The 12,712-nt window shown below is 41.1% G+C and overlaps 1 protein-coding gene across 8 annotated transcripts in view; it reads right to left on the minus strand.

Moving 5' to 3' along the window:
• Positions 1–524: 524 nt before the first annotated feature.
• Positions 525–12,712, minus strand: part of phf3 (PHD finger protein 3) — a 170,589-nt gene continuing 158,401 nt past the window's right edge. For 4 of the 8 annotated variants that reach the window (XM_072250561.1, XM_072250559.1, XM_072250551.1 and 1 more), the window contains 2 exons: positions 10,091–10,286; positions 525–3,754 (listed from right to left, as the gene is read on the minus strand). In XM_072250561.1, coding sequence (XP_072106662.1) covers positions 1,296–3,754; positions 10,091–10,286 — 2,655 coding nt within the window. In that variant the 3' untranslated portion in view covers positions 525–1,295. The remainder of the gene's footprint in view (positions 3,755–10,090; positions 10,287–12,712) is intronic. The other 4 variants (XM_072250574.1, XM_072250584.1, XM_072250566.1 and 1 more) reach the window with 1 other exon arrangement.

The raw sequence follows: 12,712 nt of genomic DNA on the forward strand, positions 1-12,712 counted from the left end.
ATTTCTAGTCTTGAAGAATGAGAAATTTAAACGATTAAAGTGGATAGCCCTCTATCACTAATAACCAAACCTTACTTTAATTACTTAATTAGAATCATGGAGCAATACAACACGAACACAGGCCATTTAACCCAATGAGTCCATGCCGACTATGGTGCCCAGCCAGCTAGTCCCAATTTCCTGTGTTTGGCCTACATCCCGCTAAGCCCTGTCCCTCCAAGTGCTTCTTATGCCTACCTCACCTACTTCTTCTTCTGTTTGTTTCATATACTGTTTTATGATGTTACCCTCACCAATACAAGAAAAGGAATACTTTTACTTCTTCAGTATCCACTTTCCCCAAATAAGTAACATTTCCTGATGTTGTCCAACATTGCTCTTCTACCAGGAAAATTCCCATGGAGATACATTATCACTGTTGACCATTCCATACTGTTTAGTACAGGAAATAAATCATATTTAAGAACTATGCTATATAAATAACAAAAGACAGTTATGTGGAGAAAATTCATTTTATAATCATTTACAATGAAAACATCATTTAAAATATTTACACAGATTCTTCAGTAAAAAGATTGATGAATTAAACAGAAAAGATAGTATACAAGCAATAGTCTACAATGTTGAAGCAACGAAGATAATAGCCAAGTCAAAGCAACAATGTGACAATTTTACAAAATATAGATGGATGTATAGTTTTATTTCCAATGCACTTTTTATCTAAAATTTTAATACAACACTTACATTGTTGTGATTGCCTGTTTAAAACAATGCAATAGTTAACAGCCAACTCTTGCAAATGAATTAATACATTGAAATAGAAGTACAACATAAAACTTCAGAAATGTACAACTGCAACTGGTTTGAATAAGAACATGATACCTTTGTATAATTATTCATGAGTGTGTGCCGCACTGCAAACTGCCTACAAAGCGTACATCATTTCAGGAAAAGAACCTGGGCAACAGCAAAAGCTGTGGATCTTAACTTCTTAAAATTTTGACATGTATAGTAGCTCATGCTAGAACTATCAGTTTGGATAATTATCAGAAGTAATAAAATTACTTAAAATGTTATACTACTAGCTTCTTGTATTGTTAATTAGTATTTAAGAGCAGCAAGACATGGTGGTAAATACTGTATGCTATACAAGGAACCACTCAAGTGAATTATGTCATAACATTGCAGCATGAACTGGCATTCTAGTTGACAAGTACAGGTGAACCAATTGTTACTTCTTCAAATTATCAGGACAAAGTTCACAAGTTAACAATTTTTTTGGTTCTGTACAGTTGTTAATTAGAAGTATCCTCTGGGGAACTCTTTCTCTTCTTGCTTTTGCTTCTGTCACTGTGGTCCCTTTTATCATGGTCTTTATCTCTGTGGTGTTTATCCCGTTCCACATCATTATCTCTTTCATGAACCTTTTCTCTATGCTTGTCCTTACTCCTTCCCTTCCCCCTCTCTTTATCGCTATCTTCATTTTCGGATCTACTCTTTTCTTTATCTTTGCTTCGTTCTCTTCTCGAGTCCACGCCATCGTGGCTCCTTTCACGTTCCCGATGGCGGTCCCGATCCTTATCTCTATGCCGGTCCTCATGACTCCGTCTCTTTTCTCTGTCTCTCCCTTTATCACGGTCTCTATCCTTATACTTGTCTCTGTCTCGTTCAGACCCTCGATCCCAGTATTTGTCCCTGTCTCTTTCTTTGTGCCGATCTTTTTTTCGATGATAATCACTATAAAACCTGTATCTATGATGACTGCCATGTTCCTTGCCAAGATTATGCTCTGACCTTTGGCTATATCTATCCCAGGGATCGCCATGATGCCTTTCTTCCTTGATAGATTGAAAACCTGGTCCTGAACCTCTTACATATCTGTTAACATCAATCGGGTGGTCAGAGGAGAAAGGAGGCATAGGCTGCCCATGTGCAAGATGTAGAAGCCCCAAATGTTGTGGCGGACAGGGAATTGGTGGTAGCCAAGGCATCATATGATTTGAGCCCAGGGCATGTGCTGCACCAAGATCAGGAGCATGAAACCTCAAATGAGGATCTGTTTGAAGGCCAAATGGTGGTGGAGGAATTGGTGGTGGGGCCCGAACTGGCATGAATGAAGGCATCAAATTACCTGGCTGAAAATTGCCAGCAGGTAAAGTTCGCTGAAAGGGAAAACCAGAAGGATGACCTTGGACTTGGTTAAAGTTAGGTAGTTGCGATATTGGTGGAGGGAAAATATTTCCACTTGATGCCGGGCTACCTGAAGGGCCACTGCTTGGTAATGAGGTGGACACTGCCGGCATCTGAGTCTGATTGTGTGCAGGCACTGCACTTGAAGAGAACTCAAAATGCGTACCTGTACGCGGGCCATGGAAAGAGGGCACTGGGACATTTTCCCTTCGGATTGACTGCACAGTCTCAATAGTGTGTGTTTCTACCAATTCTGTATCAGAAGCTGTTTGACAAATCTGTAAAGAACTTGTTGATTCTGTTTCTGGATTTGAAAGATTCTGAAAAACTGTTGGTGAAGTCTCTATAGTACAAGGTGAAGGTTCCTGCAACTGTTTACTGGATAGCTCACTTTGAGTATCAATTGTCTCTTCAGTAACCTGCTTTATGGCTGTTTCTCCTTCGCCATTTTCTGGGGATTCCTTTGAAATTTCTACTGGATTCTTTAAGCTCTCACCCTCACAGTTATCGTTCCTGTTTTCCAAATGTTGTTCTTCTGCATTGCTCTCTGGCGGCTTGTTTATTGCAGAAACATTTTGCTGCATTCGAACAGCTGCTTGTCTTGGGTCTCTGCTTATATTCACAACCTGCAAGACACTTGCATGAGCTTCATGTGAGGAATCTACTTTTTCTGCACCCGTACTGGGCTCAGGCTGAGATAACTTGGGACTCACTGGTCGAGTTTCAGAACCACCAAAAGTCTCATTTTTCTCCTTTGAGGGTTCCATTTTTACCTTTTTTACTTTGTAGTGATGCCGAAGTTTCTCATGCTCTTCTTTTTGATTTGGCTGTGATTTTAGAGCTGCAAGATTGGAAAGGAACACTTCAGTGGAAACATCCGGTGGTTTGTCTTTAAGTGTGAGAGTTGTAAGAAGTCCAGTTGGCTTTGAAATTTCTTTGTCGTCCTCAATGACATCTGCATTCTCATTTTCCGCTGGAAGATCATGCAAGACATCTTTAGCACTCTCTTGATCGTCAGTGGTTTCTTCAGGCTGTGATGTATTGGCATCTTTTACAGTCACCACAGCATCTCCCAAGTCAGGTCCAGTACCAGAATCAGGCTTTGGTTCAGTTTCTTTCTCTGCATCTCCCAAAAGACTCTGAAGAATGTCGTCCAGTGGTCGGTTTGATAATTCGAGAGAGGTGGATTGGTTTTCCCAACCAACCAATACTCCAGGGAGAAATCGCAATGGCTTTGTGGACAGCATAGGAATTGGCTCAGCTGGTGATGAAGGTGGTGTTTTCAAAATCTGAGGTTCAACAGGTGATGTCTGCTTGGGTTTGCTTCTAAACTTAGGCAACACAGAAGTGAAAGAATTAAAGAACTGATTTTCTTCTTCTTCTTCATCTTCATCTTCACCTTCACCTTCTACATACTCTGTTCTGCTTTTCTTTTCTTGAGGCAAACTACTGGGTAGTTTCTCCGATTCAGAGAGTTCCTCAGCAGGTGAAGCACTAAATGATCTCTTTAGCCTCTGTCGAATGATCAATCCGAGGAGAAGATTTTTGCGAATTACCTCAAGACCTAGAAAATGATAAAAATAACTAATCATTACAGTTTAATACTGCAATTATTTATATAATCAAAACACATCAAGAAAACTAATTAAAGAAACTAATTCTTTAACTGTGCATGATACAGGCAAACAATATGGCTTAAAAAATGACATGATATTTAAATTCAATTCTTACTGAACATTTTGCATTTGCGCCATACAGTTTAAAGAACATTATCACAATGGAAGTTACGTAGAACTCTGACATACCATAACATAACATATCTCTTAAACAAAGAAATTTCTGGGGCACCTCAAGGCGACTCGTGTGGCAGCAGAACTCTCAATGGATACGATTAAATATTCTTGTTTCAGCCTGAAACAGCTGAAAAGCACAACTGCTTCCAAGGTCAGTACAATCAACAAAGATGTCTTAATGCATTTAAACGAACTATCGCTGCTTAACTCTGACAGAAACAATGCCAATCATGGTCGGATTCCATGCAGGAAACGTGGCTGCAGGTCAGGGTTACAAGTACGTTTAAGGAAATGGGTTTTTAAACTCCCAATACGGACTATCTTGCTGGCAAACATGCAGTCTCTGGTGAATAAAATCAATGATCTCAGAGTTAGGTTGCTGAATCAGAGGGACACTAGAAACGCGTGTGTCCTTTGTTTCACAGAATCCTGGTTAACCCCTTCTGTACCAGATTCAGTAATTCAGATCGACAGGTGTACCATACACCAATAATATAGATCTATAGAGTCTCTCAAGAGCAGAGGTGGAAAGTATGCCTCATGATCAACTCCTCTTGTTGCACAAATATATCAGTGCTTTTCCAATTCTGCTCACCAGATCTGGAATATTTAGCCGTTATGTGCCATCAATTTTATCTACTACGGGAGATTTCCGGGATCTTTTTGGTAGCAGTATACATTCCACCTCGGGCCAATGTCATTCAGGCTTCAGGTGGCCTGAGCATCGAGCAACATACACACAACAGCACACCCTAATGTCTTCACCATCGTTTTGGGGGATTTTAACAAGGCCAGTCTGAAAAAATCACAAAGCAATTACCATCAACAGTTCACTTGCAATACCAGAGGAAACAACACACTGGAGCACTGTTATACCAACAATGAGAATGCCTACCATGTTATTCCACGCCCTTACTTCTGGAAGTAAGGGCGTGGGCACGTGGCCAAATGGTTAAGGCATTGGACTAGTGACCTGAAGGTCGTGAGTTCGAGCCCCAGTTCAGGCAATGTGTTGTGTCCTTGAGCAAGGCACTTAATCACACATTGCTCTGCGACGACACTGGTGCCAAGCTGTATGGGTCCCAATGCCCTTCCCTTGGACAACATTGGTGTCGTGGAGAGGGGAGACTTGCAGCATGGGCAACTGCTGGTCTTCCATACAACCTTGCCCAGGCCTGCGCCCTGGAGAGTGAAGACTTTCCAGGCGCAGATCCATGGTCTCGCAAGATTAATGGATGCCTTAATTAATAAAACTTCTGGAAGTCTGATCACCTGTCTGTACTTCCACTCCCTAAGTATAGGCAGAGATTTTAGACTGCAGCACCAATAGTGAGAACCATGAAGGTATGGACAAGAGAAGCACAGGAGCGCCCGAAGACTGCTTTGAATCGGTGGACTGGACTGAATCTGGATGAGTATGCTGCAGTTGCTACCGACTTCATTAAAACCTGTGTGGATGAGTGTGTGCCTACAAAGACTTACTATACATTCTCAAACCAAAAGCTGTGGATGAACCAGGAGGTACGTCTGCTGAAGGCTAAATCTGCATTTAAGTCTGGTGACCCAGGTCTATACCAGAAAACCAGGTATGATTTACAGAGGGTTTTTTCAAAGGCAAAGAGACAATTTCAAATGAGGTTGGAGGCGACACTTAATGCACGACAACTCTGGCAGGGTTTCCAAGACATAACTTCCTACAAAGCGAAACCCAATAGCATGAATGGCAGTGATGCTTCACTACCGGATGAACTCATTGCCTTCTATGTCCACTTTGAAAGGAAGAATATAACTATAGCTGTGAAGAATTCTGCTGTAGCCGATGACCCTGAGATCTCTGTCTTAGAGGCTGATATTAGGCTGTCTACAAAGAGGGCAAACCCTCACAAGGCAGAAGGTCCCGATGGAATACCTGGTAAGCCTCTAAAAACTTGTGCCAACCAACTAGCAGGAGTATTCAAGGACATTTTCAACCTCTCACTGTAATGGGCAGAAGTTCCCACTTGCTTCAAAAAGGCAACAATTATACTAACGCCCAAGAAGAATAATGTGAGTTGCCTTAATGACTATTGCCCGGTAGCACTAACATCGACAGTGATGAAATGCTTTGAAAGGCTGGTCATGATTAGACTGAACTCCTGCCTCAGCAAAGACCTGGACCCATTGCAATTTGCCTATCACCACAATGGGTCAACGGCAGATACAATCTCAATGGCTCTTCACACGGCCTTAGACCACCTGGACAATACAAGCACCTTTGTCAGGATGCTGTTCATCGACTATAGCTCAGCATTTAACACTATCATTTCCATAATCCTGATTGAGAAGTTACAGAATCTGGGTCTCTGCACCTCCCCCTGCAATTGGATCCTTGTAGGATCCTAATCATAAGACCACAATCTGTGTGGATTGATGATAATATCTCCTCCTCGCTGACGATCAACACTAGTGTACCTCAGGGTTGTGGCTTAGCCCACTGCTCTACTCTCTATACAGGTTTCCCCCGCCATCCGAAGGTAGAGCGTTCCTACGAAACGGTTCGTAAGCCAGAAGGTTGAAAAGCGAAGAAGCAATTACCATTTATTTATATGGGAAAACTTTGTGAGCGTTCACAGACTAAAAAATAACCTACCAAATCATGCCAAATAACACATAAAACCTAAAATAACAGTAACATATAGTAAAAGCAGGAATGATATGATAAATACACAACCTATATAAAATAGAAATACTTCTACAATCACTGCCTGCACTGTTCTCTGTAGCAAAAATCTCACACAAGTGCTCTCGGCAAAAACACGGCGCAAGCGCTCTCCAGTAACGATTAAGCTGTCGGCAATCACTTCTGATCTGGGCCGGCATTTACGTGCCGGGCAGCACCTAATTAATTAGCTTGTTTATTTTGGCTTTTTTCTTACATATGTGCTACCGCTGCATCCTCTGCGGCCCGGCTACTGCTGCATTCTTCGCGGATCGGTATCTGTCCGCGGCCTGGGGGTTGGGGTAGTGGGACACTGGGGTGTCATCTCATCGTCTGTTTCTATCAGGGCAGGCAGGTCATCTTCTTCTACATCTGCCTGCCTTGATGTCAAAGATCAAGTTTCGTCGTCTGCCGAAGGCTTGCTTGACTGCTAACCTCGCGCATTTTTCTATCATACAGTTCTTTGTAAGCACTCAAACCATCTTGCAAATATGCTCTAAACCCACGTCGTACTTTATCATTGCAGCGAAAATCTCACGCAGGTGCTTCACGTTCAGTTCCTGGATGACTTCACTTTCGGTCCGTTTGCTACTGCATTCGGTTTTGATTGTTATCCTTTCCTCTTCCAACTGCATCAGCTCTTCATTTATCAGTTCTTGGTCATGGGATGCCAAAACCTCTTCAACATCATCTTCGTCAACTTCCACAAGCCAAACTCACTTTGTCCTTGCTTCGTTCACCACAATTGAAACACTTAATTACGTCTAGTTTTACGCTAAGTGTAACACCCTTACAAGCTCTTTTAGGCTTTTCCAATACCTTAGAACTCATCTTGCAAACAGATGCTCACAGGCACGTGTTTAAGCAATGCCAGTCAGAATGCAGTGCCGAATCCGGGGGAGGACCAGCTGCTCGGGGCGCACACTGCTTTTTTTTGCATGCTGCTTTTTCCGCATGCTGCCTTTTTTCGTTACAGTGAAAACACCTTCTGTTAGCGAAAACAGGGAACTAATGTAGGTCTTTCTTAACAGTGAGGTTTCATAAAGCAAACATTTGAAAAGCAGGGGACACCTGTATACACATGATTGTGTGGCTAGGCATAGGTCAAACACCATCTATAAATTTGCTGATGATACAACCATTGTTGGTAGAATCTCAGATGGAGACGAGAGGGCGTACAGGAGTGAGATATGCGAACCAGTGGAGTGGTGCCGCAGCAACAACCTTGCACTCAATATCAGTAAGACAAAAGAGCAGATTGTGGACTTTTGAAGGGTAAGACGAAGGAACACACACCAACCCACGTAGAGGGATCAAAAGTGGAGAGAGTGAGCAGTTTCAGGTTCCTGAATGTCAAGATCTCTGAGGACCTAACCTGGTCCCAACGAATCGATGTAGTTATAAAGGAGGCAAGACAGCGACTATACTTCATTAGTTTGAACAGATTTGGCATGTTAACAAATACACTCAAAAACTTCTATGGATATACTGTGGCGAGCATTCTGACAGGCTCCATCATTGTCTGGTATGGGGGGGGTGGGGGAACTACTGCACAGGACCGAAGAAGCTGCAGAGGGTTGTAAATTTAGTTGGCTCCATCTTGGGCACTAGCCTACAAAGTACCCAGGACACCTTCAAGGAACGGTGTCTCAGAAAGGCAATGTCCATTATTAAGGACTTCCAGCACCCAGGACATGCCCTCTTCTCATTATTAACTCAGGAAGGAGGTACAGAAGCCTAAAGGCACACACTCAGTGATTCAGTTACAGCTTCTTCCCCTCTGCCATCCAATTCCTAAATGGACATTGAACCCTTGAACACTACCTCACTGTCCTAATATATATTATTTCTGTTTTTTGCACAATTTTTAATCTATTCAATATACATATATTATTTTATTTTTTCTTCTATATTACGCATGGCATTTAACTGCTGCTGCTGCTAAGTTAATAAATTTCACGACACGTGCCAGTGATAATAAACCTGATTCTGGCATACAGCGTTTTTTAAAAAGTAACTTCTGATGCTATACACTTAATCTGTAAAACTTTGAAAATTTGATATATGTTCAAATCCAAAATTATACTTATGACTCTAATCATTCATCAGTAATTGAACCTTAATTTTAATATGCAATTAAGAAATGCCTTAATCATAGACATTCCAATTAATTTCAATGCTACAGTCAAAGCTATAGTAAACACGTTTACAGGGTCTTTTTCCAATTAAATCTTGTTTCAGCCAGCCAGCAGCAACAGGTTTTGATTGTTTTCCAGATGATGGATATCACAATTGATCCAAGCAAGACACTGTGGTGATCAGGCTATCGAAGAGTAATCCAGGGCCCAGACAATTCATTCAGTGCAGGCCAACTTTCTTTCTGTGAGTTTTTATTTTTAAGTAATGTTACACATTCAGAAGTGAGTTTAGTCACCGCCAGATTAAGAGGCAAAGCACTGAGTAACCAAGCATGGCTTTCATGTACAGACATCCCACCTCTCCCGGAAGTTCCGGGAGTCTCCCGCATATTAATAGTGGCTCCCTGATGCCCGCAAATTATATACAATATTACAGAAATCAATTTTTTTCAGAGCAAGAGAGCGCGAGAGAGAAAGCAAGAGAGAGTGCAAGAGCGGCCGCGAGAGTGAGAGAGCGTGCGAGAGTGACGAGAGAGCAAGAGGGAAAGAAAGAGCGAGCGTGTGAGAGAGAAAGAGAGAGAGAGATAGAAAGAGAGAGAGAGAGATAGAAAGAGCGCGCCATGGCAGAGTGTTCCAAAAAAAGAAAATATAAAACGTACATCACCCCAGACTACACTAAAGTGTACCCCTGCCTAATAGGGGTCAAAAATGATGACAGTGTTGCTCGCTGCACTGTTTGCAACAGTGACTTTTCTATTGCCCATGGTGGTGAGTTTAACAGGTGTCATTCATTCATTAGCATAGCTAACGTTATTTAAACTAGCTGGCTAGCTGCTAAGGAGCTACTCTATTGCAGACATCCCACCTCTCCCAGAAGTTCCGGGAGTCTCCCACAAATTGATGGTGCTATCTCCCTGAAATGAGTTTTTGCAGGGTGGGATGTCTGCATGTATTATCTCTGAATATAAATCAGGCTCTCTGATGTTCTATTTGGCGCTAACAAGTTTGAACTGTTGAAAAAAGTTGAACCATGAAAATATTTTAAACATTTTCAACTGCTCGACAGCCAGTGGTGAAAATGCATCATAATAGCTTCTTTAGGTGAAGAGTAAAGCACAGTCTTCAAGATATGAAAATATAAAGACAAAAATCAATTGCTTGAAACCTGTACTTTTTTCTTTAGGTTTCCAGTGGTCAAGAACTGTTAAATTGTATTTAATGTTTGTTCTACAGCATAATCAAAAAGAAAGCTACTGGTTATACAAACTCACCTGGCCCCTCAAATGGTAAGAGTCGATAAGGTATTTTTTCCAAGGCACCCAATGGAATAAGGTACATGTCTTTAACCTGCTTCACGTTGTTGGCTACTACTCCATATCGTTGCCTGCTGTTGAAGTATGCGTACAGTGAAGTGTACATTATCTGATCTTCCTCAGTCACTGGACAGAAACGTATGACACAAATTTCCTGTTAAAGCAAACACAATGAATATTAAACAAAAGTTTAACCAGTTTTAAACTAACTGACTGTATAGAACAGCAAATGTTGGTTAATTCCTTAGAAAGAAAACCTATACTTTGTTCAACAGAGTATCTGCTGGAAGAACTCAGAAGGTCAAGCAGAATCTATAGAGTAGGGTAAAGGAACTGTCAAAATTTCATACCAAAACCCTACATCAAGACAATCATTTTGTTTGTGATTTTGGTAAAGTGAAGACAAGCAAAATATAAAAATTACTCATACTGCAAATGATTGTTTAGTACAGCATTTTTGTACAAAGGTAATGGAAATACTGCAATCAAAATACTATTCCGTTAATTATCCTATAAATAAAGAAAATTCTTTGTGTACACTAGCCATGATTTAGATTGATATTGACAATGCCAAATAAGGAAATAACCAAGATGTTGACCGTGTATGTAAACAGTTGAACACCTATCCAAGGTTTGCCATTGTAAATTGACTTGGTATTCACCCAACATATCAAACATAAATCTTACCACATTATTGACACAAAAGTACAAGTTAATGGAATTGCATTGACTCATTGCAAACAAGCTGAAGACGGCAGTACTTCGAAAGTGTATCTGGTTCTACTGCATTTTCAGAGATGTTAACTGCACTGACTTCTACAGTTCACTGTGCTTCAATGTGACTGCCAAATTATTTTTAATAATGTACTAATAATTGAAAAATATCGATCTGACGTTTAATAGAATACCTGTATTTTCTTAATGCTTCAAAGAGAAGCAGTTTGCCTTTAACTTTCGTTGGCCCAAGAGAACAGTGTTCCTATCCTCCATCTCATTTTTCACATTACTGGTGATCCCTATCAGGCATTGTAACTCGGCTACAGTGAATGGCAAACTTACAAAGGACAGAGGACTGGCATTTTTGGGGATGAAATACTGCAAAAAGAAAGGAAGGAAGTGGTCAGAAAGCAATGTGAGGCACTAGATAGGCAAGTTTCATCTGTGGGTGGTAGGAAGGGAGCGAAGTTAGAGAGAGAGAGATAAATCTCCCCCTCAGTCCTCTCCTCCTGCTCTACCTTCCACTCTCCCTACCTTTCCCCTCCCACTTACTCATTCTTCTACTCACATTTCTACTTTTTGCCCCCTCACCCTTCCCTCCATCCTTTCCCTCTATTCCTTCCTTTCATCTATTCCCATGACCCTAATCCTCATTTTGCTTCTCTGCTAGCCTGCCTATGCTTCTCCTCTTCTTTCTCTTCCTGTCCGTCCCTGCCCTATTCAACCTCCTACATCTTCCCCTCACCTTACTCCTTCTCCATCCCCCATTACCTTGTCTCTTTCGCTCTCAACCTTCTTGACTGTCCAAATTACTCAGTATTTGTCCAAATTACTCAGCAATTGCCTGAGAAGAGAAAGTTTCTCTTTGTATTTCCAACAATGCCAGAAAAATGTTTTAGTCTACTATATATGCCACAGATTCTATGATACACCTTTTGTTTGTCCTAACTCCATGTCAATAAAGGCAATCAATAGCATGAATCTATTTTAAAATAATTGATATAAAGTAACATGCAAAGTTGAGAGGTTGTTGATTTAGCTAGCTAGCATTGGGTTTCTCTATCAGCAGATGGCTGAGGTAAAATAATGACCAGGTCAGTACAAACATTCATGTTGACTAATCAGAGGTACGTAATATTACGAAGGTGGGTTAACAGCTGGAATAAAACATAACTGAAGACTGAACAGAGTACCACTATTTGCAGCCACAATGCAAATGAGTGGGTAACTTAATTATCTATGATGGATACTCTTCAGCACTGGGACTGATTTTACATACATCTGCAGTAGTAACTATTACCCTCTTAACGTATCTTGCTGTAGAAATAGTTCTCATTGGGAGAACTGGCCATTGTTATTAAATTATTCCTTAACTGCATTACTCTTTCCTGAGTGTGCCCACATTTGCAATAAGGTAAAAAAGCATTCAATCCTCCCGGCAGTCTCTACCCAACATTAATGCCTCTGACACTGTTCCAACAAATTCCAATGTAAACTCAAGGAACAGCATTCCACCTGAGGACCCTGCATGCAATAGCCCTCGGGACTCAACAGTTTCAGTAGCCAGCCTTCACAGCTGATATGTTTTTCTCTTCCCAGATAACATTTGCTGCTCTCTATATTCTATTCTATTTCAAATGTTCTGCAGTCTTAAATTCTCAAAATTTCAATTCCATCTTTTGAACCTCCTTGATATCTCCTTCTATTAACACCTCCGCAACCCAAACAGATTAGCAATAACTAAAAACCCTTCACTTATACCCCTTCTGACACCCAGTCTCTCCTGGTCTCCAGATTACAAAACATTACTTCTGATCTCTCCATTACTTCTGCTCCTCTGCAATTTTGAATGTGTTTGAAAAA

The sequence above is a fragment of the Mobula birostris genome, chromosome 2 (assembly GCF_030028105.1).
Source record: "Mobula birostris isolate sMobBir1 chromosome 2, sMobBir1.hap1, whole genome shotgun sequence".
In the NCBI taxonomy this organism is placed as follows: domain Eukaryota; kingdom Metazoa; phylum Chordata; class Chondrichthyes; order Myliobatiformes; family Myliobatidae; genus Mobula; species Mobula birostris.